We start from the raw sequence: 27,802 nt of genomic DNA, 5'->3' as shown, positions 1-27,802 counted from the left end.
GGAAACTACACACTATACTGAAAAATTGTTCAGTCCTTTCCTTGTTTGCAACATAAATAAATGACCTGGTATACATTTCTTGTTGTGATTGCAACTCGTCGTACCAAGATTCAAAGAGTTCAAAATTTCTTAGGTCTTGGTGAATCAGAATGCTCACTCGACTGTTTTGTCTCTTGTGAAAAAATCATGGTGAAAAATCCAAATTTCATCACATCACTATTCAATTTTTGAAGTTTTGACCCTGCATTTCAAAACAATCAAGCATTTCTTTGCACAGGTCTACTCTTTGCTGTTTTTCTTCTTGATTCAAATTGTGTGGCATCCAGCAGGCACAGATTTGCAATAAATTCAGGTGATATTTCACAATATTGTGAGCACTACCACAATACAGGCAAATTACACTTCACAAAGTGTAATTTGTGAAGTGTAATTACACTTCACAAAGTGTAATTTGCCTGTCTTTGTCCAAGGTTTCCTGGGCTTTTGTGATTTGCTCAGGAGTTGTTGAAGAGGAAGGCTGACCTGGTCTTGGGTCATCTGTAACAGACTCATGGCCTTCACTGAATTGCTTGTGCCATTTTAATATGGCCTTCCTACCAAGACACTCAATACCATACACTTCATTCATCTCTTTAACTGTTTCCGACTTTTTAACCGTTCAGTCCGTATGTCTGATATGATACTTGCTTCAAAATGATCATCAGTGGCACACACCAAAAAAAAAAAAAAAAAAAAACCTCTCAACACTAGCTCGACAAGTACTGGCATGTGCACACAGTCTGCTCAGTAGCAATCAGGGATAGTGCCTCTAGTGGCAGTTAGGGAAAGTTCTCGTGATAAACATAATCGTGCACCAGTCTGTGAATAAAATGATCACCCCTCGTATATTCCTCCTAATTTCTCATTCTCTTCAGATGACCTAGAAAATCTAATAGACTAACCACCATTTCCGTTCTGCTTACTCGGAGACTTCAGTGTTCATCCACTGTGGGGATCTCCAACAATCAACAAGAGAGGTAAACTTATAGAATCCTTTCTTGATGCTTATCAACTTGCCCTTTTGAACACTGGTGAACCTACCTATATTCATTTTTCAACAGGACCCACAAGTGCAATAGACTTTGAATCTGTTCTCCCTCCATATATACCAATATGGAGTGTTCTGTTCTTGAAACCTCACTAAATAGTGATCATCAGTCGATTCTCTTTAAGCCCTAAGCACTGATAAACTCCTTCACTATGTCGCTCTACTTGGAAATTTTGTAGGGCACTCCTGGAACAAATATGCCTCTCATGTCTAGTTGGATGATGATATAATCCAATCCCAGCCCATAAATAATATCACAGAACATATAACTAATCAAATATTATAGGCTACTACCTCCGCAATACCAAAATCTTTGCCAGGGAAACAAAAACATGGTAATTATTAGTGGGATCAGGATTGTACATACACACTAAACAGGAAAAAAATAGAGCTTTGAATTTGTTTTGCAAATCCCCTACAACTAGTAACCTAATTAATTTTAAAAGATTGAAAGCCAAGCAAGGCCGGATTAAGGATTAAATAGGTCCCTGGCCATATATAAATTTGAGGTCCCTTTTATTTATATATATATATATATATATATATATATAGAGAGAGAGAGAGAGAGAGATAATAAATTGTATAGTCTAAGGAACCAGCAGCCAAAACCATAGGAAAAAATGCCTGTATAAGTACCTGTAAATAAAATATGAATTATGTTATGTAAAAAGTACTTAGTGATGCAATCGTGATGATTTCGACATTTTCTGTAGGAGTCAGCTGCCAAAACTTAGGCAAATGCATCAAAAAGTAAGTTTTGAACACGAGATATACTGAGTATGTTATAATTACAGATTTAAATAAAGAAAAGAAAGAGTATACAGTAATGCCCCCGAAGTTATGCGATAGGTGGGTCCGACGAAAATCGCTTAAGTCGAATTCGCTTAAGTCGGGGTACAACTTTGCATATAAATACAGTCGGTCCTCGTATAACACGTGTTTACATTACATGAATTCGATCATACACGATTTATAAATAGGGGAACATTATCTTATATAACACGAACCGAATTCGCTTATGCACGATTCGCTTTTGTGTTTACAAGAAATGGCAGTCGAACGCGGAATCACCCCAACCGAATGCAACACGATAGGAATGAAGAAGATTCTGAAAATGTATTTATGTGTTTTATATCAGTGAAGGGGAAACACATTTCACCATAATAACGTTAAAACCAACACAATTCCAGCTATCGATATAATCGCAAATGCAATTAGATGGAGTTTACAACCAGTTTATAACAGATTCCACTAGCAGAAACGAAACTGGAAATTGTTTTTATTGTTTTATGGTAGTACCCCCAGAAATGTGCTTTAGTAAAATGTGGGGTGTTAATAGTGTATCTCGGCCTTTATGGTGTTGTTTATTCAGTTGCTATACGCGCGCAGCTTTGTTTATGTGTATTAAGCGTGCCTCCTCGTTTTGTAATTGCGCTTTATTCCCTAAAAATTAGTGAAATACTGTACTTAAAAGGTGTGAAAAGGAAGCGTCCTGGCGAAGACACTGCAGATTCAGAGAGAGAGAGAGAGAGAGAGAGAGAGAGAGAGAGAGAGAGAGAGAGAGAGAGAGAGAGAGAGAGAGAGAGAGAGAAAAAAAAGCAATAACGATAAACAGAGGCGGACTGGGTCAAAAATTCTTACCGGGGAAAATTTATAGTGGCCTTATACTATGGTTTATGGCCAAAATCACACAGGTCCCCGGCCCACCAGGGTTTCCCCGGTAAGGCTTATGGCCAGTCCGCCTCTGTCGATAGAGAAAAAATATGAAGTTGTGAAACGTTTTGAGCGAAATGAAAGACCGTGTGATATTGCACGTGCTACGGACCTAAATGAGGCAATGCCGAGAATTACAAAGAATGCTTAGAAAATAAAAACAACTTTCATAGCGGGAACAACTCAAAGTGTAATTAAAATCCATTAGATTAAGACACAAGAATTGGAAGAGATGGAATGCCTGTCATCTGTTTGGATAGAAAATCAAACAAAAAAACAAGTTTGCTTACGATAGAAGCAAAAGCATTAGCAATATTTTATTACGTAATAGTCGTAATAAAATACGTAAGCATTTAATTACAACTTAAGTATTATAATTTATACTTACGTATTATAAAATACGTATTTTATTACGACTATTTTATTTAATATAATAAATTTTTTAGTATTAAAAAATACTAAAAATACTTTATTATAATATAATAAAAAATTTTTATTATATTATAATAAAAAACATATTTTTATTACGTATTTTAATCGTTATAAAATACGTAAGTATTTTATAACGATTAAAATTACCCGATTATTTATTGTGTTTGGTAATGTTTTGGTTCCAAATGTGTGTTCAATCTTGGGTGGTCGACACCTAACCCCACTTTTCCCATAGGGCCTGTTGTTTATATTGCACGATTTTGCATTGCACGAGGGTTTCTAGGAACACAACTATCGTGCTATACGAGGACAGACTGTACATATAAATTTTGTTTAATTGGGACCAAGGACTAACAAAAACACTAGTTTAGAAGAAAAATATTTAATAAAATTGCAGTTATTTATACATATTAATACAAAATATGTATTAAAAAATAGAGTTACGTAAAAAAGTTATGTCGATGACTTCATAAAATCTAACAAATTCATCAGACAACACAGTGCCTTCTTTTTTTCACACAGAATTTCTTCGTAGCAAGTTAATTTTTTTATTCCTTGCTTTGTAGCTATAACGCGTTCTTCGTTGGAGTCTGTGTTCTAAAATTTTTAAGCCCTTTTCAATTGAGCTCAGACCTTCTGTCAAACTTGCAATTGTCATGTGATTTTCTGGTGGAACTGGGTCTGAAGTGTCGGATACTTCAGTGATGTTTTGCTCACGCATCTCTATGAGCTCATTCATTGTCAGCTCCTGACTATGTGAATCCAACAGCTCGTTGACATCATCACCATTGACTTCCAAATCTAATTGCCTGGCAAGGTTAACAACTTCTTCTATCACATGAGCGACATGATCAGTTTCTGGCATTGTTTTCGTCTCGTTTTTGAAAAAAAATGAACAAAGTTTTTTCCAGAGACCATTCAATGTTTTTTTTTTGTGAATTTCATCCCAAGATTCTTCAGTGATTCTTATGTCATCTAAAACATTGAATTGTTTCCAAAAGTCTGTAACAGATGTCTCACTATTTTGTCTCATAGCTTCATTCAGACGTGCAAACGAACGTGTAGTAAGCCTTGAATGTTTTGATGACTCTCCGGTCCATCGGTTGAAGCAAGCTGGTTGTGTTTGGAGGCAAAAACACAACTTTCACACATGGATTGAAATTAATTAGGGTGGCAGGAGGGTGACCGGGTGCATTGTCAATAAGAAGCATTACTTTAAATGGAATCTGTTTAGACTTGCAATAACGTTCGACTTCGGGGTATGAAGTAGTGACCAAACCAGTCCTCAAAAACGGAAGCTGTCACCCAAACTTTATGATTTGACTTCCAAATCACTGGTAAGCTAATTTTAGATATACACCAAACGAATAAATCAAGAACCGTGTAACTCCGAATTCGCATAAGTCGGGGTATTACTGTATAAGTGCTGATGTATATTTTGTGGCTGACCCTACAGAGGCAGAGATAAAAAATAAAAATAGGAGTTAAAAGTATAAGGCTTAACTCCTATTTTTTTAAAAGTATAAGGCTTTTAACTCTTATTCCTAGTTAAAAGTATAAGGAAATAATACCTAAAATGTTTTGAAGATAGAATGAAGGAAAATAATATGTCAGAGGGTTGTTGTGGTACTTACTAACATATCGTGTCAAAGCTGGAATGTAGACTACGTGGCGTATGCCAATACACTGTGTGGGTTTAGAGGTAAGAAAGCATTTGCCGCTAGGTATGATAAAGTATAAATATGGTGAGTTCAAGCGACCTCATTGGAATGAATAAGAAGTGACCATGTAGATTGAATGAGAAGTAAAGTACGATTGGGTAAGAACAAAAATTAAATGTAGTATGCCTCCCAGAATAGTGTAGAAAAATTAAGTGGCAAAGTAGCGTAATACAGACGCTGAACTTTGTGCAAGGCAAAAACAGCAATTATAGTAGAAAAACAGCATCTTTATATTGCTTTCGAAACCTAATTGCACACAAGAAGGAATGATATACAGAGTATTAGAAAAGTGGATAGATGTAAGAGTGACAAAGGTTGTGCTCGTGCAGTTCAGGGTTGCAATTCCCATTCTTATAGTAGGACTCTGAACATAGATTTGGAAGTATACTAAGTGCGTTTAAGTCAGTTGTGCTATAATGGTAATAAATACCATAGGAAATATACCACTTAGAGTTAGTATTTAAAGTGTATGGAGTAAAATTATTAATTCATTTAAATTATTAAAGATTGTAAAGTAAAAAATTAAAATTGAAAAATATACAGGGTGTTTCAGTTAAACGTTTCAGAACTTCTAAGAGGGGTAGGGTACATCCTGACAACTCGAAATCATATAGCAATGTGGGGTCGGAAATGCTTTCCTGAAGCGGTGTTGTACACAGAAGCACCATAAAGAAAAGAGACCGTAAGTGAGAAATCGTTTTAATAATACATGAAAAGAAGCAAAAGGTACATGGATTAAAGTAAGTGTTCGAAGTTTCTTCCACGGGCTACAATGCACACCTCACATCTCCGACGCATGGACATCCGAACATTCTGGAATACTCCAGGCGAATTTCGAATTTCTTCGGCAGCTACTGCGATTCTTTCAACCAGCTCCTCAGCATTGTCAACAGGGGTGTCATAAACTAGCGATTTCATATGACCCCAGAAATAAAAATCAAGACATGATAGGTCGGGTGACCGAGCAGGCCAACGCACGGGACCACCACGTCCGATTCACTGTTGACCAAATGTGACATCCAGGTAGTTACGAACATCTCCGCTATAATGGGCAGGGGCTCCATCATGTTGGAACCACATTGTCTGTTGCGTCGATGCAGAAATCTGTTCATCTCTCAAAAGTTGTGGCAATACTTGCTGCAGAAAGATCAAGTAGATAGGTCTGGTTAGACGACACGGTAACAGGTAAGGTCCGATGAGGTGATCTCCCATAATACCGGCCCATACATTGACCGAAAATCGAATCTGTGCTGCACGACGTCGCACGACGACTTCTGTGTCCAATACCGCTTCAGGAAAGCATTTCCGACCCCACATTGCTATATGATTTCGAGTTGTCAGGATGTACCCTACCCCTCTTAGAAGTTCTGAAACGTTTAACTGAAACACCCTGTATATACAGGCACTCCTTGACTTACATACTTAATTGGTTTTTTTTCATGTACGTAAGTCCAACTTCGGTCTTGTAGATACAAAATACATCTACAGTACAGTACAATGCACTGAGATTATAACCCCCAACAAACTTCATGTACAGCATTTTACGATTTGTAACTGAATTAAATGAGGCTGAAAAAACATAAAATTAATAATAATTTAGAGTACAGTATTTATTCAAAGCTAATTTAATCTAAATTTGATACATAATTTAATTTAATCTGTGATCAAATCACTTTATGACGGACTCTCCAAAATAAAATACTGTTCGCTATACGATATGTAGTAAGCTCCGGTCATGTTTGCAAACTGAATTTTAATTGTATTAAATGACTATTCTAAGTGAAATAGGAGGAATATTATCCACAGGCTATAAAGGTAAAGATATAGAACACAAATATACACTTTACTTCCTCCAGTTAACAAAATTAAATGATGTGTGAATATCGGAAGAATATTTCCCACAGGTTAGCAAAATAAAAAATAAATTTCCGCTTATGTACATAGCTTAATTAAGTGTAACTAATTGATATTTCACTGACACTTTTTTTTTTTTATTGTTGTAAAATTTAAAACAATAAGAAAAAAAAAATTTGGAGAGCACTACTGTACATACTGATCTTCTCCATAACTACAAAACTATCTTCACACAGTTCTCTCCCTACCTGGCAGTACATACTTCTTCAACATCAAAATCCACTTAGTTGAGTTACATAAGCATTTTATCATCACTACTATAGACAAAGCTACAAATAACTTTGAATTTATCTGCAAAGCATTTAACTATCAAACCATAATGGCTGAACACAACTCCAGTACTACCTACAAACCAGTCACCAACAACAGTAGTATTATTGCGAAGAAACTTGAGGCTAATGCCTCAAGTTTCAAAGCATTAGCATTTGTAGAGGCATATGATGTCTCTACAAATGTATAAACAAGGACACTGACATCAGTCCCCAGCTTTAATACTAAACTGGGAAGGGAAGGAGTTGTCTTCACTGAGAGAAATAGCAAATGCTTTAGCAGAATCAGTGAAGACAACTCCACTTCAACTCAAGGTGGATATTGCCAATATCCACCTTGAGTTGAAGGTGGATATTGGCAATATCCACCCTCAACTCAATCTTTCAGCAAATTAAAGAATCTGTAGAACAGCATAAGAAATTGTTCCATGATAGTTTCACACCCATAAACCAGCCATTCACATTAACAGAACTTTTAGGGTCTCAAGAAAACATCCAATAGTGCTGCTAGTACAGATGGGATCTGCTACATAATGTTAAAACAACTTAACAACAACGGAGTAAAAAGAACATTATTAAAATACAGTACAGGTCGACCCTCACTAATCCGGCAGCGTTGGACCTGCGGGGTGCCAGATTAGTGAGTTTTCCGGATCACCAGTGGTTATATTAGCACATACCCAACAGCTAACCACCTCCTCCTACCTTTAACACGTTGACTGCTAGGCCAGTAGTTTAAGAAAAAAATTCCCCAGGGACCAAAAAATATTTAGCAAATAATTTGATTAGTATTTCTAAAATAAATATTGTAATGTCAGTGTTGCTGTTTTTTCTTTTAAAATATCAACAAAATAGTTTTTTTTTTTTTTTGTGTCGTATATATGTGGCTGACGTGGCCCAGTAGGTTATTTCTTGAGAAGCCGTGTCGGGCACATACATGTGATGCTATTACGGCATACATATGAAGGTCGTTTGTGATTAGTTTATTGCATGCGTGGAGAGCACTGCAATAAAACTAATTGTGATAAAATAAACTCTCAAACGTTGCAATAAGTTTGTCAGTATTGTTTGTGAAAACAATTTCATTAGCGCACTGTATTATCTATCATATTGTGTTGTGTTTTTCCGCAAGTTTGTACAAGTGTGTTGTAAAAAAAAAAAAAAAAAAAAAAAAAAAAATCTAAAAAGGAATGGCTAAAAGAAAATTACTAAAATAAGAGTAACTGAGAAAAATTTTTGGAATTTACAACTAAGCAGAGTTAAACTTCTCACAGACACACCGCTGTAGAGTTTTTTTCAGAATTTCAACTTTATCTGTTTTGGACAATGTACGGTGTTTATGCACCACGAGAAGCACTTCCTTTATGCATTGGAACCGTGGCTGGGGCTAAATATGAGCAGGTTATAATAATAAATGCACAAAACCAAGTAGGAATAGCTTGCCAGTGTTTACGAGTTCGTGCCAACAGCTGATGCTGCCACCAAAACAGTAGTGGCAGGTCGGTGCACTGACCGGGGAAATTTGAAAATACGTTTGCGGAAATTATGTCCGAATTAGGTGGTGGAACCGGATTGCCGGTGGTTGTATTAGTGATGGTCGACCTGTATTACAATTGAATATTCTTAGAAAATACTTACCCAGACTCCTGGCATCACTCAATTGTTCTAGCCTACCCGAAGCCATGAAAGGATCATACCTTTACACTTAACTACAGGTAAGTTTCACTGACTACTTGTTTAGGAAAAGTCATGGAAAAAATGGTTCATAGGCAGGCTAATATGGTTTCTGGAAACTAACAACTTGCTAAATAGTAACCAGTATGGGTTTTGAAATAATCTGTCCAGGCTAAATGTAATGATAAAAGCAGAAGCAAACATCCACAATGCCTTTGTAAGGAGACATCTTGTCAGTGATTAATCTCGATATTGAGAAAGCCTTTGATACCACCTGGCGATATGGTGTAGTTCAAAATCTTCATTCTATCGGCTTGAGAAGTCAGTTACCCCAAATTATTTGAACAATACCACAGGGATCCATCCTCAGTGCAACATTATTTGCAATAAGAATTACCACAGGGATCCATCCTCAGTGCAACATTATTTGCAATAAGAATTACAAACATGGTACAGGATGTACCAAATACAGTAGAATCGTACATGTTTGGTGATGACCTCATATCTTGTTAATCCCAAACTATGAATACCATTGAAAGACAACTTCAAATTTCCATAGCTAAAATAGAATCATGGGTAATGGTTTCTCCTAATGGTTTCTCCCTTGCAGAAAATAAATCCACTGCAGTCCATTTTTGTAAAAAATGCAAACTACATCTGGATCCAGAAATATTTTTTAAAAACAGCCTGATCCTTCTTATCAACAATTTTAGTCTTTTGGGGTTATATTTAGATAATAAACTTAATTTTGTTTCCATACCTTTGGACGACTTGTCTTAAAAAAAAAAATGAACATCCTGAGAGCCATCTCTGTTATGTCCTGGGGTGTGCTAATAGAAGCTCCATCTTACATCTCTACAGAACCTTAATTCAGCCATGCTTGGATTATGGATCACCCGTCTATGACTCCGCTAGGAAAAATTTCCTATTACGTCTGAACACCATCCACCATAGTGCCCTCAGGATAGAAAATTTTTATATATCACCTGGTTGTGGCGCATTATAGCCTTAGTTGCTAATGCGCCAATGAAACCCAAGAACCAACCAGCCCTCAGGATAGCTGTGGGAATCTTCAGAATATCTCCGGTCCAAAGCATGTATATTGAGGCAAATGACTACCCTTTACATATCAGGAGAAAACTTATTGTGTAACTATGCAGCAAAGATTAAAAGTATTCCATCCCACCCCAGCTGGTAGTACCTATTTGACCCTCTATGTCATGCTATATCACAATAAACCTAACAGAAACTTCCCCACAGGGCTTCTACTGCAAGAGCTCATGGCCCAGTTGGGACACTAACTTCCAGAATATCTTCCAAGACTATTCCTGATCTTCCCTGGACTTAGTTTGCACCTCTTTGCAACTATTTCTTTTTAAGATGGGGAAAATCCTCCCTGGCAAACACCAACTTTCAACACCTATATAAAGCTCATGCCTTGGAAAACTCAAAGAAAGTACTTATCTGTACTGATGGCTCCAAAACAGATGCAGCTGTAGGTGCTACAGCAGTTTCTTCCTTTTTAGTAGCTGTGCCTCTTCTTACTGAATGCAGTATCTATACCATAGAACTCTGCAATAAAACTGGCCCTACATAACATAACTGCCATATCAAGAAATCTCTGATATATACAGACTCCTTAAGTGGAATCACTGCCATTCAGTATACTTTTTCTCCCTCTCATCCCATTCTTAAAGAGATCTGATCTAAATTATGTTGTTATCAAAAAGAAAAGTTTTGGAACAGGACCAGGGTATGTCTGCCAGGGGCAAAGGTTGATGACGTTGTAGAGCGAATATCATCTTTTAAGGGCACAAAAGGTGATATAGTTGTACACGTTGGCACTAATAATATTAAGAGTAGGAGACCGGCAGAATTACTTAACAAGTACAGGTCACTGTTGAACAAAAGCCGAGAATTAGGGTTGAATTTGAAAGTGTCTGCAATTCTGCCCAGACACGATAGGAGGGAGTATATGATGAGAGCCTTGTCGATCAATTCGGCCCTGGAAAGATTGTGCAAGGCTCAAGGGGTAGAAATTTTTTCAGCCTGGACTGTACTTGTTAACAGGAGAGATTGCTTCTACAGGGATGGGATACACTTAAATAGAAAGGGTGGAAGAATATTTGCTGATGCTATCGAGGCAGTGTTAGGTGGGTCGGAAAACTGCTAGCTTGGGGGGGGAGACAAAGACCAACAGATTGACAGTAGCCACTGGCAGAGGTGAAAGATTCTTGCACTGCTTCTATTAGAATGAGCAGAAGCCTGAAAAACAAGATTCATGATATTTCAGAGACTGCTGGGAGCCATTGTGGTACAAGTAAACACATGGGTTGTGTTAGGGTAGCTAAGAATAGAAACAGGTGCAGGTATACTTGCGTGTACACCAATGCTAGGAGTTTAGTAAATAAATTTGATGAATTTGAGGTATTGCTCAAAACATCAAAGGCAGATATTGTTGGGCTATCAGAGACGTGGTGTCACACAGATATAAGGGATGCAGAACTGCAATTTGGGGAGTACAACGTCTACAGAAAGGATAGACAGGATAGGAAGGGGGGAGGGGTTATGCTATTAGTTAAGAAACACATAAAAACCAAGGAAGTGAAGCCAGTCGACATCGCTGGACAGTGCAGTGTTGAGTCAGTTTGGTGTGACATAAGCATTGGGAGATCAAAATTGAGAGTAGGAGTGATTATACTCATCAGAGTCATTAGGACTATAGGCCTAATGACTCTGATGAGTATAATAAGAAACTGTACAGGGAAATAGAGTGGGCCAGTAAATCAGAGAGTCTTATAATGGGGGATTTTAATTTCCCAGATATTGACTGGAATTTGTGGGTTGGTCACTCACACACTAGCAAGGCTTTTGTGGATTTATTGGATGATTGTTTTCTACATCAGCATGTTCAGGAGGCAACTAGAGGGAGTAATACTCTTGATTTGATTATCAGCAGTGATTCTTCATGCATTAAGAATCTGCAGGTAAATGAACCACTAGGTGGCAGTGATCACAGTGTGCTGAAGTGGGATTTACTCAAAGAGGTAACTACCAGGTAAAGGGAAGGGTTATTGCTTCCGTAAAGGCGACTACGATGGACTGAGACAGTATTTAAATTCTATACAGTGGGACCAACTGATGATGTTACCAACAGCAAATTCAAAATGGGAAGCATTCAAAGAACTTATCTTGGAAGCTACTAGGCTTTACATACCAACTAAGAAATATTGTTCAAGGTTTAGGCCAAAATGGATGTCAGATGAACTAATGAGGCATCTGGCAGAGAAGAAAAATGCATGGGATACTTACAAATTAACACATGACACAGAAGCCTATGATAGATACAAGTTGATATGCAACCAAGTTACAAAGGAGGTTAGGCAGGCGAAGGCAGATTACGAGAAATCCTTGGAAAGGGATGCAAAGAAAAACAGCAAAGAGTTCTTTACTTATGTAAACTCTAGAAGGAAGGGGATGAATCAGATTGGTCCACTTGATATTGATGGGTCAACTGTTGATGATCCTGCTCAGGTAGCTAACAAACTAAATTAATATTTTGCATCGACATTCACACATGAGGAGTTATTCAGCGAGGGGGATGCCAGAGGTGTATTCAACTCTAGCAGTAAGCTACAGAATCTTGAAATAACTGGGAGTAAAGTGGAGGAGAAACTGTTGAAGATAAACACAAGAAAGGCACCCGGTGTGGATGGGATCTATCCAGTTATATTAAAGGAGGCAGCAAAGGAAGTAAGCAAACCCTTAGTCATAATTATGAGAGCTTCCTTGGACTTAGGGGAGATACCCATAGACTGGAAATGTGCAAATGTGACCCCAATTCACAAAGGAGGATCAAAGGCTGACACAAGTAATTATAGACCTGTGAGCTTAACTTCTGTTCCAGGAAAATTAATGGAGGCACTGGTTAAAGAAACACTGCAGGATCATTTAGACAAGACATCAGTTATAGCTCGGACACAGCATGGTTTTGTTAAGGGGAAGTCTTGCCTGACCAATTTGATTGGATACTATGATGCAGTCACAAAAGAACTGGATGCAGGGAATAGCTTTGATATTATATACTTGGATCTTAGAAAGGCTTTTGATACTGTTGCACATGGAAGACTGCTACACAAATTGGAGCAGTGTGACATTGGAGGCAAATTGCTGCTATGGATAAAGGGGTGGTTGAGGGGAAGAAGACAGAGAGTGGTAATCAATGGACACTGCTCATCGTGGACTAATGTTATTAGTGGAGTCGCTCAGTGTTGGGTCCATTATTGTTTTCTGTATTTATAAATGATATTGATGATGGTATATCAAGCTTAATGTCCAAGTTTGCAGACGATACAAATTTTGGCAGGGTTGTCAAGGACACTACTGACACTATGCTACTGCAATAGGATCTGGAAAGGTTGAGCAGATGGGCTGAGAGGTGGCAAATGAAGTTTAACATTGACAAATGTAAAGTACTACACATGGGAAACAGCAACCCCAGAGCAACGTATCAACTCTGTGGTACTACACTGACAGTGGTAGAGAATGAAAGGGACTTGGGGGTGGTTGTGCAGGCAGATATGAAGTTCTCTGAGCAGTGTAGACGGGCTGCAAGAGTAGCTCATGGAGTATTGTCAATTATATACAGGAATTTTTCCAGCAGGGATAAGGAAGTGATTATTCCCTTGTATAAGGCAATGGTCAGGCCACACCTAGAGTACTGTATACAGATCTGGAGGCCTCATTTCAGGAAGGATGTAGAGCTGCTGGAACGATGACAGAGAAGGGCAACAGGATTAGTGAATGGAACAAAGGGGTGCTCTTACGAAGAAAGGCTTAAGTTTTGCAAATTACAGTGTCTGGAGACTAGGCACCAGCGAGGTGATCTGATAGAGGTGTATAAAGCCGTGAATGGTTTGAGCATGCTCAATGCTGATGGAATTCTTCCTCTAGCTCAGAAAAATCACCTGAGAGGGCATAAATTCAAATTGAGGAAAGACAGATGTAGGATAGACGTGCGGAAATTTGCCTTTAGCCAGCGGGTGGTTGGTTGGTGGAACAGACTTCCATCCCTTGTAGTGGAGGTTGATAGCCTAAATAAGTTTAAGGCTCAGCTGGACAGGTATTTCGAACGAACAGAGGGGTGAAGTGGAAGTGGTTATTTTTTATTTATTTATTTTGCTTTAATTTTTTTTGGCTGATGCTGCATAAGCTTGCTTTCTTGCATCAAATGCCTCTACTAATGCTAATGCTAAGTTACCTTCTGCTGGATTCCTGGTTGTGTCAACATCCCAGGTAATGAATGTGTGTGGATGATGCTGCTAAACATCTGGAAACTGGATCTTCCAGTTAATTGAAAGTGCCTATGCTTGACTACAAATACATTAAAAAATATACATTAAAAATATTAAAACATGTAGGAAACAATGGTCTGAACTCTGGCAAACTTAAGTAATAATAAATTCTTGCAGATATAAAAAAAAAAAAAAAAAAAAAGCCACAGTTATGGGCATCTAGTAAACAGATGAGAAGTGATTCTGGCAGACTCTGCATCAGTTTTTAACATCCAACTCATCTGTATTTGCTTATGGGTGAGAACCTGCCTTAGTGTTTTTTTTTTTTTTTTTTTTGTCAATCCCAGCTAACAATAAAGCATATTCTCATTGACTGCCCTCAACATTCAACTGTCTGAAAATCCAGCTTTAGCATCCTATCCAAATTGCACGAATCCCTAACTCTATCACACATATGCTTGGCAATGATGAATTTAAAAGAACTGTTTAAAATGGTTAAATCTGTGTAATTATCTGTGATCATAATAGCATGCTGAAATAGTCATAAGTAAATCGTCAACAGGTACAATATGGTCCAAGAGGCCCTTGTTTCAAATACATTGACTTCTTACTTTACGTGTGTTTAAATTATGCAAATTTGAAATAACGTGTGGAAAAAGTATTTATAGAAAGTGCCACAAGAGACCAGTATGATAACCCATCATTTGCTCATTTTGTTTTGCTGAGGATGTTGATTGATTGTCTGTTGGAAGTGCATAATTTTTCCCCCCCTTTGTACTTATTTTGTTTTTATTATTACCTTTTTGGCTAGTAAGCATCCTCGTAGTTCTAGTGGAAGTGATGGTAAGCGCTCAAGGAAATGGCCGCCTTAGTTGAGTGGTCAGGCACTAGGGAGCATAAGTACACGTGCCTTGAATGACCAGGGTTCAAGCCAGTAATTGCTAAATAAGTGATGTTTCTTGTATTCTCTCTACCTTGTTGAACTCCTGACCATGTGATCATCCCGGAGTATAAACAGAAAAATTGTTTATTTAAACTCCTCTGATCATATGATCTGCCTAGTATAAACAGAAAATTTATTTATTATTAAATCTATTTCACTTGATATGAAACTGGAACTGTTTTAAGTGCTATGAACGAGGTGAGAGCACGACATGCATTAGACACTCTAAGTTTGAGTGATACATTACATACTATTTGAGATAGTGCTGATAAAATTAAAGAAAATGTTAAGAGTGGTGTGGAAATTTCTGCACATCTATTCTACAACTGTCCTTCCTCGATTTGAATTTATGCCCAGTCAGGTTCGTAATCTGAGCAAGAGGAAGAATCCCATCAGCATTGAGCCTGCTCAACCTATTCAAGGCCTTATACACCTCAATCAGATCACCTCACAGGTGCCTAGTTTCCAGATGGTGCAGTTTGCAGACCTTAACTCTTTCTTGGTAAGAGGACCCTGTTGTTCCCCTCACCAATCTTGTTGCCCTTCTCTGTGCTTGTTCTAGCAATTCTACATCCTTCCTAAAATGAGGTTTCCAGACCTGTGCTCACTACTCAAGGTGTGGCCTAACCATTGCCTTACAAGGGGATAATCACCTCCTTATCCCTGCTCACAAAATTCCTAGGCACTTCTGTAGCCAGGTGGGAAGGAGCAGCAGTGCGTAGCACACGCTTCTTGATTAGACCAGTGTTCGAGCCCGTCACCACCAAATACGGAAAGGTCAGGGAATGACCACCACATATTCACGGAGCAATATGGCCTTAGTTGCTAATGCTCCTAAAAACCAAACAACAAACAACAAAATTCCTGTATATCATTGACAATACCCCATTACCTACTCTGGCAGCCTGTCTGCACTGCTCAGAAAACTTCATATCTGACTGCACAACTCCCCAAAAGTCTCTTTCATTCTCCACTACCCTGAGTATAACACCACCCAGTTGGTACATTTCTCTGGTGTTACTGTTATCCATATGCAGTACTTTGCATTTGTCAACGTTAAACTTCAGTTGCCACTTCCCAGCCCATCTGCTCAACTTTTCCAGATCCTGTTGCGGCAACATAATCATTACTGTTATTAACAATCCTCCCAACCTTTGTATTATCTGCAAACTTTGACATTAAGCTTGATATATCTTCATCAATATCATTGATAAATATAAAAAAAAAAAAAAAAAAAACAATTAGCCCAACACCCGAACCCTGGTGACACCGCTAATAACATTAGTCCACAAAGAACAGTATCCATTGATTACCACTCTGTCTTCTACCACTCAGCTGTCCTTTTATCCATTGTAGCAACTGGATAAAAGTATGGTTGAATGGGAGAAGACAAAGTTGCTCTCTTAGATTGTACCCATTCAGCAAGCTATTGATACAAGAGGAAAAGAGTGGGAGAATGAATTGCAACTTGGGGAACACCTGCATTAGTGGAGAAATTAGAAGACAGAGCCATCTACCATCGCCTGCAGTGAATGGTCAGAGAGAAAACTGGATACCCAGTTACAAAAAAATAGTTGGCAAACGATAAAAAGAAAACTTATTTAGGAGACCCTTATGCCACACATGAACAAAAGACCTTGAAATGTCAAGAGAAACTGCTAGAGTTTCTGCGAACTTTTCCACTGAATTTGTTCATAGATGGGTAACGGATATAACCAATGGATTGACACTGATGGAATCCCTACGGTCATTGATCAGATGGAAGGCTTCTAGATAGTTTGATTTGACGGTTAATAGATTTTTCCATTACTTTGGAAAGAGTATAAGTGCAATGTAGTGTTAATTGGATGGAAGGGATTTGTCATCCTTTGGAAAAACTGGCTGGATATGAACAAATTTTCAACCAGAACAGAAAAATGCTGATGGAATAAGAAAGTGTAAAAAGGTGACACGGAACAGGCGTAAGCTCAGGGGCATGTGAAATGTTTGCCGAACTCTCTGGAATAGAACATGATCTAGCCAAGGAGGATGTTTTTGTGTGTGCCAGGTGCAGAGAGTGTCTAGAAATTAGGCATCAACTCGGCGTTCTACTGGGCGCCTATGAGAGCTTGAGGTGTCGGGTAGATGCCCTCGAAGAAATTAATGAGGGGGCCCATCACGCTCTCAGCTGCCCAACTCAACGGCAGAGCTCACTCCGGGGCATCAGGCACCACTGCGGCAATCTCCAAGGCAGAATGCGCTGTGGTCCCAAAGGAACTAGTTATTGTTGGTGACTCTATTGTCAGGGAGATGGGGAATATATTGTGTAAAAAGGATAGATGGAACAAGACCAGGGTATGTCTGCCAGGGGCAAAAGTTGATGACGTTGTAAAGCATATATCATCTTTAAGGGCACAAAAGGTGATATAGTTGTACACATTGGCGCTAATGACATTAAGAGTAGGAGATCTGGAGATTTACTTAACAAGTAGAGGTCAATGTTGCAAAAAAAGTCGTGAAATAGGATTAAATTTTAAAGTGTCTGCAATTCTGCCCAGCCATGATAGGAGAGAGTACATGATGAGAGCCTTGTCAATCAATTTGGCCCTGTAGGAAATGTGCAAGGCTCTAGGGGAAAATTTTTTTTTTAGCCTGTTCTGTGCTTGTTAACAGGAGAGACTGCTTCTACAGGATGGGATACACTTAAATAGAAAGGGTGCAAGAATATTTGCTGATGCTATTGATGCAGTGTTAGGTGGGTCGGAAAACTGCTAGTTTGGGGGGGGGGATTTGCAGACTAAAAGGTTAAAAGTAGCTGAAGGCAGAGGTGAAGGCGATTCTTGCACAACTTCTATTAGAATAAGTAGCGACCTGAAGCGAGGGATGCTGGGGATTTCGGGGACTGATGGCAGTCATCGTGAAACAGGTGGGTATATGGGATTTGTCAGGGGGAATAGGAATAGGTGCATGTATGCTTGCATGTATACCAATGTTAGAAGTATAGTAAATAAATTTGATGAATTTGAGGTGTTGGTCAAGACATCAAAGGCGGATATTGTTGGGATATCAGAGACATGGTGTCACACTGATATTAGGAATGCAGAATTGGAATTTGGGGAGTACAATGTGTACAGAAAGGATAGACAGGATAGGAAGGGAGGAGGTGTTATGCTGTTAATTAAGAAAAACATAAAATCAAAAGAAGTGCATCCAGTTGATATAGAGAACAGTGCACTGTTGAGTCAGTTTGGTGTGACAAGCACTGCAAAAGCAAAAATAAGAGTCGGAGTGTGTTATAGGCCTAATGACTCGAATGAGTACAATGAACAATTGTACAGAGAAATAGAGAGGACTAGTAAATCAGAATGTCTTATAATGGGGGATTTTAATTTCCCAAATATTGACTGGAACTTGTGAATTGGGCACTCACACACTAGTAAGACTTTTGTGGATTTATTGGATGATTGTTTTCTGCAGCAGTTCAAGAGGCAACCAGAGAGGGTAATACTCTTGATCTGGTTATCAGCAGTGATCATTCGTGTATTTAGAATTTGCAGATAAAGGAACCTCTAGGTGGCAGTGATCACAGTGTACTGATGTGGGATTTACTTAAAGATATAATTACCATCAGGAGTAAAGGAAAGGGTTTTTGCTTCCGTAAAGGTGAGTACATTGGTCTCAGACAGTTTTTAAATTCTGTACAGTGGGATCAACTGGCAATGTTACCAACAGTAAATTCGAAGTGAGAAGCATATAAGGAATTAATCATGGAAGCTACTAAAAGTTTCATACCTATTAAGAAATATTGTTCAAGGTTTAGGCCTAAATGGTTATCAAATGAACTAATGAGACTTGTGACAGAGAAGAAAAATGCATGGGATGCATATAAATTATCAAGCGATTCAGAAGCCTATGGCAGATATAAGCTAGTCTGTAATCAGGTCACAAAGGAGGTTAGGCAGGCGAAGGCAGATTACGAGAAATCTTTGGCAAAGGATGCTAAGAAAAACAGCAAGGATTTCTTTACTTATATAAACTCTAAAAGGAAGGAGATGAATCTGATTGGTCCACTTGATATCGATGGTTCGACTGTTGATGATCCTGCTCAGATAGCAAACAAACTGAATGAATATTTTGCATCTACATTCACACGTGAGGAGTTAAGGTTTGAAAATGGCAGAAGGTTATCAAATTGTAGCAGGGTGCTTAATGATTTTGTAATAAGTGAGAGCAAAGTGGAGCAGAAATTGAAGTTAAACATAAGAAAGGCACCTGGGGTGGATGGGATCTATCCAGTTATATTAAAGGAGGCGGCAAAGCAACTAAGCAAACCCTTAGCCATAATTATGAGAGCATCCTTGGTTGGACTCAGGAGAGGTCCCCACGGACTGGAGATGTGCAAATGTATCCCCAATTCACAAAGGGTATCGAAGGGTGACACGAGTAATTGCAGACCAGTTAGTTAACTTCTGTTCCTGGTAAAATAATGGAGTCACTGGTTAAAGATGCATTGCAGGATCATCTAGACAAGACTGCAGCAATAATTCAGACACAGCATGGGTTTGTAAATGTGAAGTCTTGTCTGAAAAATTTGATAGGATATTATGATGTGGTTACACATGAACTGGATGCAAAAAATAATTTTGATATCATATATTTGGATTTCAGGAAAGCTTTGGACACTGTTGCACATGAAAGACTATTGTACAAATTGGAGCAGAATGGTATTAAGGGTAAGTTGCTACAATGGATAAAAGGATGGTTGAGTGGGAGAAGACAGAGGGTGGTAATCAATGGGTGCTGCTCTTCGTGGACTAATGTTATTAGTGGAGTTCCACAGGGTTTGTTGTTGGGTCCTCTGTTGTTTTGTATATTTATCAATGATATTGATGAAGGTATATCAGGCTTAGTGTCGAAGTTTGCAGATGATACAAAGGTTGGCAGGGTTGTTAATGACAGTGTGCTACTGCAACAGCATCTAGATAATTTGGTTAGATGTGCTAAGAAGTGGCAACTGAAGTTTAACCTTGACAAATGCAAAGTACTGCATATGGGTAGAAGTAACCCAGAGAAACGTACCAACTGTGTGGTACTACACTTAAGATGGTAGAAAATGAAAAAGACCTGGGAGTAATTGTGCAGTCAGATATGAAGTTTTCTGAGCAATGCAGACAGGCTGCCAGGGCAGGTCATTGGGTTTTGTCAATGATATATAGGAATTTTGCTAGCAGGGAAAAGGAGTTGATTGTCCCTCTGTATAAGGCAATGGTCACGCCATGCCTTGAGTACTGCGTACAGGTCTGGAGGCCTCATTTTAGATTTGCTTGAGCGTGTACAGAGAAGGGCAATAAGATTGGTGAGGGGAATGAAGGGATCCTCTTACCAAGAGAGGCTTAAGTTCTGCAAATTGCAGTGGCTGGAGACTAGGCACTTGCACGGTGATCTGATTGAGGTGTATAAGGCTTTGAATGGGTTGAGCACGCTGAATTCTGCTGGGATCCTTCCACTTGTTGAGATTACGAACCTAAGGGGGCATAAATTCAAATTAGGAAAAGACAGATGTAGAATAATGTGTAGAAATTTGCCTTTAGCCAGTGGGTGGTTAATTGCTGGAGCAAACTTCCATCTGTTATTGTGGAAGTTGATGGGTTAAATAAATTTAAGGAGGAACTGGACAGGCATTTAGAGGGAATGGTATGGTTTTTTTTTTTTTTGGGTGATGCTACTCATACACTTTCTTTCTTGCATCACATGTCACTACTACTAATACCATAAAGACCTGGCAATTTCTTAGTATCAAGAATGTTTGAAATTCTTTCCTTTTGATGGATGACCAGAGGAGGCAATGAATGGAGTGTAATGTGAATGGGAGGTGGTTTACCAAGATCAGCAGTATATGTTTGTTAGAAGAAAAGTAGAATGCTAGCAGGTCAGTTTTATCTTTGACTGAAGTGGCTATAGAACCATCTGGTTTTGACAGTGGTGAGAACAGATATGGGCAAAATACCCCAAACCTTTTGTTTGTGAGAGTGAGCTGCTTATTGTATCCTTCACTTGCTGTAGTAATAATTAATATTGTAAACTCCTGGCACTGATTTGCCATTATGGGTAAAATTGGATGAAGATTTATCTCTTCTGACAAAGATTTTATTAATCAGCTGAAATCATATTTAAAACCTGTCTGTCCTCAGAACAGAACTTGATTCACACCTCGGATTCTACTTGCCTGCTAAAGTGAAGAAATTGTAGTATTAATACAATCTATTGATGAGTGGATATATGATAGGAAAAAAAGAATGGGAAAGACATGAATAGGATGAAGAGTTTCTATGAACACAAAGAGGTTGACCAGTGCAACTTCTTGGAATGCAATGGAGTAAAGGTTTTCACTGGTCAACTTCTTTCTATTGGATGATTGTTTTCTACAGCAGCATGATCGTGAGGCAACTACAACAGGGAATAATACTCTTGATCTGATTATCAGTAGTGATTCTTCATGCATTAAGAATCGGCAGATAAAGGAACCACTAGGTGGCAGTGATCACAGTGTGCTCAAGTGGGATTTATTCAAAGAGGTAAATAAAGGGAAGGGTTTTGTTTTCGTAACGGCAACTACAGAGGTCTGAGACAGTATTTAAATTCTATACCATGGGATCAACTGATGATGTTATCAACAGCAAATTCAAAATGGGAAGCATTCAAAGAAATAATTTTGCAAGCTACTACGCTTTTCATACCAACTAAGAAATATTGTTCAAGATTTAGGTCTAAATGGATGTTAGATGAACTAATTAGACATGTGGCAGAGAAGAAAAATGCATGGGATACATATAAATTAATGGGTGACAAGGAAGCCTGTGATAGATATAAGCTGGGCTGTAACCAAGTCAGAAAGGAGGTTAGGCAGGCAAAGGCAGATTACGAGAAATATTTGGCAAAGGATGCAAAGAAAAACATCAAAGACTTCTTTACTTATGTAAACTCTAGAAGAAAGGGGATGAATCAGATTGGCCCACTAGATATCAATGGTTCCACTATTGATGATCCTGCTCAGGTAGCTAACAAACTAAATGATTATTTGGCATCAACATTCACACATGAGTAGGCATTCAGGAAGGGGAATGCCCGAGGTGAATTAAACTCTGCCAGTGAACTAGAGGATTTTGTAATAACTGAGATCAAAGTGGAGGAGAAATTGTTGAAGATAAACATAAAAAAGGCACCTTGAGTGGATGGAATCTATCCAGTTATAATAAAGGCGGCAGCAAAGGAAGTAAGCAAACCCTTAGCCATAATTATGAGAGCTTCCTTGGATTCAGGGGAGGTACACATGGACTGGAGATGTGCAAATGTCCCCAATTCACAAAGGAGAATCAAAGGGTGACAAGTAATTATAGACCTGTTAGTTTAACTTCTGTTCCAGGGAAATTAATGGATGCACTGGTTAAAGAAGCACTGCAGGATCATCTAGAGAACACTTCAGTTATAGCTTGGACACATCATGGTTTTGTTAAGGGGAAGTCTTGTCTGACCAGTTTGATTGGATACTATGATGTGGCCACAAAGGAACTGGATGCAGGAAATAACTTTAATATTGTATATTTGGATCTTAGAAAGGCTTTTGATACTGTTACACATGGAAGACTGCTGCACAAATTGGAACAGTGTGGCATTGAAGGCAAATTGCTGCTATGGATAAAGGGATTGTGAGGGGGAGAAGATAGAGTGGTAATCAATGGACACTGCTCATCGTGGACCAATGTTATTGGAGTCCCTCAGGGTTCAGTGTTGGTCCATTTTTGTTTTCTGTATTTATTAATGATATTGATGGTGGTATATCAGACTTAATGTCCAAGTTTGCAGACAATACAAAGGTTGGCAGGGTTGTTAATGACACTAATGACAGTACGCTGCTGCAACAGGATCTAGAAAAGTTGAGCAGATGGGCTGAGAGGTGGCAACTGAAGTTTAACATTGACAAATGTAAAGTATGGCATATGAGAAGCAGTAACCCCAGAGTAACGTATCAACTGTGTGGTACTACACTGACAGTGGTAGAGATTGAAAATGACCTGGGGGTAATTGTGCAGGCAGAAATTCAAGTTTTTTGAGCAGTGCAGATGGTCTGCAGGAGTAGCTCATGATGTCTTTTCAATAATATACAGGAATTTTTCTAGCAGGGATAAGGCGGTGATTATCCTTTTGTTGGAGGCAATGGTCAGGCCACACCTTGAGTACTGTATACAGGTTTGGAGGCCCCATTTTAGGAAAGATGTAGAGCTGCTGGAGTGAGTGCAGAGAAGGGCAACAAGATTAGTGAATGGAACAAAGGGTTGATATTACAAAGAAAGGCTTTAGTTTTGCAAATTAGTGTTGGGAGACTAGACACCTGTGAGGTGATCTGATTGAGGTGTATAAAGCCTTGAATCATTGTGCATGCTTAATGCTGATGGGATTCTTCCTCTTGCTCAGAATATTCACCTGCGAGGGCATAAATTCAAATTGAGGAAAGACAGTTGCAGGATAGATGTGCAGAAGTTTGCATTTTGCCATTGTGTGGTTGATTGCTGGAACAAACTTCATTTGTTGTTGTAGAAGTTGATAGCTTAAATAGACTCAAGGCAGAACGAGATGAACATTTGGAGCGAGTGGATGCGTGAAATGAAAAAATTTAGGTGTTTTTTGGCTGATGCTATAGAAGCTTGCATTCTTGCATTATGTGCCTTTACTAATGGTATCGTGTTCATAGCCAGTGAGAAGCTTCACCTGCATTTTTTGCTGATTCCAGGCAAGTGGTTAACTTGGTTCTACATGTAATCACCCTCAGGGTGCTTACACATTGAAGTTATGCTGGTCAACTGTGTTTTGTGTGTTCATACCGAGAAGTTGCACTGGTCAACTGCGTTCAATGTGTTCATAGCCAGTGAGAAGCTTCTGCGTTGTCGCTGTTGATTTCCAGTAAGCGGCTACCTGCTATATGTGTAAGCACCCTTAGAAACAATGCAATAGAATTTATTTGAACAAATAATAGATATTTTAATATAATTATAATTGATGTTAAGAAGAATAAATTTTCACTATAGTGAAATGATTTGTGCTCTCCTGACAAGTCTGCTGTCATTAGATTTTCTCTACTTTAGGAACTCAGCCCATCAAATCAAACTGATTTTGGGAAATTAATTTAGTTTCAGTGATATTAGATACTTGAATCAAAAAAGAGTAGTTTCTTATAGCCTGATGAAGACATGGTAAATTTTATTGTCGATAATATATTACATCCATTTATAGTTTACCTATGTAATTTTTTTTTCCTCCCTTTATATAGGGGAATTTGCTATTTTTTTGTTGAAGTGGAATGTGCTTCTAAAGATCTTCATTCTGGTGTTTTTGGTGGTACAGTGTGAGTATAATTTTCTTGTTCATTATTTTAGACATTATTAAAATTATTTTAAACAATTGTAAATAGTTTTTTGATTTATTTTATAAAGTTTTTAATATTGTTGCAGAAGGCATCATTATGAAGGCTGTGATGATAATAAAAATTTAAATATATATTTTTTAAATTTGCAATCTAATATTTTGCTGAAGTTCTTCATTCTTAGTACGTTCATTTTCACTTATTTTTTATGTAATGTTGTTTTTTTAACTGCTTATTATATATGAACTGTTTTTTATATTAGATCTATCTTTTATAATGTAGTTTAGTTAATTCAATAATGTTGTTCATTATTTTTTTCCAAGCTAGTCTTGCATTATATAACTAATTCTATTGTAGTATGCATATGCTTATATTAACAGTAGAAGGAATGGGTTGAATCACATTGGGCCACTTGATGACTGTGGGTTAACTGTTGATGACCCTGCTCAGGTTGCGGAAAATTTGAATAGGTATTTTGTATCTACATTTAAACATGAGCAATTCTCTAGGGAAGGGGATGCCAGAAACTTAAGAACTCTAACGAGGAGCTAATGACTTTGTGATAACTGTAAGGAAAGTGGAGAAATTGTTGAGGATGGACATAAAAATTACACCTGGGTAGATGGAATCTATCCAGTTATATTAAGGGAGGCAGCAAACCCTTAGCCATAATTATGAAATAATACTTGGATACAGGGGAGGTCCGTATTGACTGGAGATGTGCAAATATATCCCAAATTCATAAAGGGGTGGGGATCAAAAGGCAACATGAGTAGTTACAGACTTGTTAGGTTAAGGTCTGTTCCAGGAAAAATAATGCAATCACTGGTTAAAGAAGCAAGGACCATTTGGACTGACATGCAATTATACTGCAATCACAGCATGGATTTGTCAAGGGATGGTCTTGTCTAACCAATCTGATAGGTTACTATGATGCAGTGATCAAGGAACTGGATATCATATACTTAGATTTCAGGAAGGTTTTTGATACCTGCACATAAGACTGCTGTGTAAATTTACTAGCAATGTGGCATTAAGGGCATCCATTTATTACTGCTGTGAATAAAGGGATGGATAAGTGGAAGAAGACAGAGTGATTATCAATGGGTATTACTCTTTGTGGACTAATGGTATTAGAGGAGTTAAAGTTTCAGTGCTGGGTCCATTGTGGTTTTGAATATTTATCAGTGATATTGATGATGGTATAACAGGCTTAATGTCTAAGTTTATAGATGATACAAAGGTTGGCAGGGTGGTTAATGACAGTCATCAAGATGAGCTACTGCAACAACATCTAGGAAAATTGGGTTGATGGGCTGAGAAATGGCAGTAGGATAGGTGTGTAACCTTCACAAATGCAAGGTACTGCACATGGGTAACCCCAGAGTAACTTTTACTCAGGGTAAAAGATGTGGGGTTTGAATATTTATCAGACATGGGTCACTATGGCCATAGATGCTGATGGGCTAAAAAATCCCCAAACAAACAAACAGTCAGATATGAAATTCACTGAGCAGTGTAGATATGCTGCCAGGATAGCTCATGGGGTTTTGTCAATGATGTACAGAAACTTTGCTAGCAGTGATAATGAAGTGATTATCTCTTTGTATTATGCCATGGTTAGTTGGCATCTTGAGCACTGTATACAGATTTGGAGGCCTTACTTTAGGAAGGATGTAGATCTTCTGGAATGGGTGTACAGAAGGGCAACCAGATTGGTGAAGGGAACAAAAGGGTGCTCTTACCTAGAAAGGTTTCAGTTCTGCAAATTGCAGCGTCTTGAGACCATGCACCTGCAGGGAGATCTGATTGAGGTGTTTAAAGCCTTGAATGGATTCTGTAAGCTGGATGTTGATGATATTCTATCACTTGATAAGACCACTTAGGAAGGGGCACAAATTCAAGTTGAGGAAGGATGGTTGCTGGAATAGATGTGCAGGTGGTTGATTGTTGGAACAGGCTTCCATCTGTTGTTGTGGCAGTGGATGGGTTGAATGAATTTAAGGGAGAACTAGATAAATTCTTGGAGGGTATGGATGGGTGAACTTTTTTTTTTTGGGCTGATTTTTAGCTTGCTTTCTTGCACCTTATTCTGTTACTACTACTTTCGTTCAGGATAGAGTCATGAAGTCCAAATAGATGTAGTAATAGCAGAAACATGTGATGCAAGAAAGCAAGCTTATGTGGCATCAACTAAAAAAAAAAAAAATCATCCTATTTTACACATCCATTCCCTCTAACCGTTTGTCTAGTTCCTCCTTGAATTTATTTAAGCTATTACATGCAGTTATTACTTTACATACTATTACATGTAGCTTCTGAGTGACTTTTTCAAGATAGCTGAGTAGTTTAATTTAAAAAATATATATACAGTGAAACTTCCCTTTAACGGACAGCCATGGGGAACGAAAATGTGTCCGTTAGAGAGAAGTGTCCGCTAACAAGAAGTCTGAGGGAGAAAAAAAAAAAAAAAAAAGAAAAATCGTTAAACGTTTAATGTAAAATTAAATTAAATATATACAGATTTTGAACAATCTTTTTGTAAATAATATACAATTACATATACAAGAGATAAAGAAAAATCGTTAAACTTTTAATGTAAAATTAAATTAAATTATATACAGATTTTGCACAATATTTTTGTAAATAATATACATACAATTGTGCTATGCGTACTATGACTTTATCTTAAGAAAAATACATACAGTAATCACTTATTTTCTTCTGCACCTTCTTCCGGCTGATAATTTTGTTTTCAACATTTGTTTGAAGTGAAGAAACCATCGAAAATCCTTCAGTATCTTCTTCAGCGGCGAAAAACATTTTTAAGTGATTGATTTGTATGAGCGCTTCTTCTATTTTCATCGGTGGTTCGTCGTTAATATGTTCTTCTACAGAATGACCTCTTTCCTTTTCTTCATCCTCATGAGGAACTTCTTGAAAAATATCGATGATAATGTCGTTGATATCTAGAGCACCATCTTCTGTAGTGAGGTTCGAGTCTATATCTTTGTAGCCAGGGTCACTTGTAGCGGAAGTATCGTACATTATCAAAATAAATGTTGAAGTTCTTGTTCTTCTTGGTGCTCCACATTGCTTGTTCACAACTTCAATTTTTGCGTTTGAGAAGCCAGACTTTACAAAACAGTTCACGACAGTTTGTTTTCTAAATGCGTTTACTGAAGAGGAAATCCATTGAATCGCATCTAGGATGCTGATTTTCTTTGCAAGGTCACTCGCACATGTTACATCGTTCATGTTTGCAATGAGATGTCTTAAAACACGTTTTCTGTAGTGAAGTTTAAAATTTTTTATTATCCCTTGATCCAAGGGCTGACACTCTGCAGATGTGTTTGGT

General features: G+C 38.1%; 1 protein-coding gene across 1 annotated transcript in view; it reads left to right on the top strand.

Annotated features, from left to right (window-relative positions):
• Cndp2 (Cytosolic non-specific dipeptidase 2) overlaps positions 1-27,802 on the top strand; it is a 265,591-nt gene that overhangs the window by 135,391 nt on the left and 102,398 nt on the right. Inside the window, exon 6 of the mRNA XM_090386709.1 lies at positions 24,352-24,426. Coding sequence (XP_090242835.1) covers positions 24,352-24,426 — 75 coding nt within the window. The remainder of the gene's footprint in view (positions 1-24,351; positions 24,427-27,802) is intronic.

The sequence above is a fragment of the Mastigoproctus giganteus genome, chromosome 12 (genome assembly GCF_048544385.1).
Source record: "Mastigoproctus giganteus isolate SK-2022 chromosome 12, ASM4854438v1, whole genome shotgun sequence".
Taxonomy (NCBI): Eukaryota; Metazoa; Arthropoda; class Arachnida; order Uropygi; family Thelyphonidae; genus Mastigoproctus; species Mastigoproctus giganteus.
Note: the sequence above shows the minus strand (reverse complement) of the source record. Positions and strands in the feature narration are given on the sequence as shown.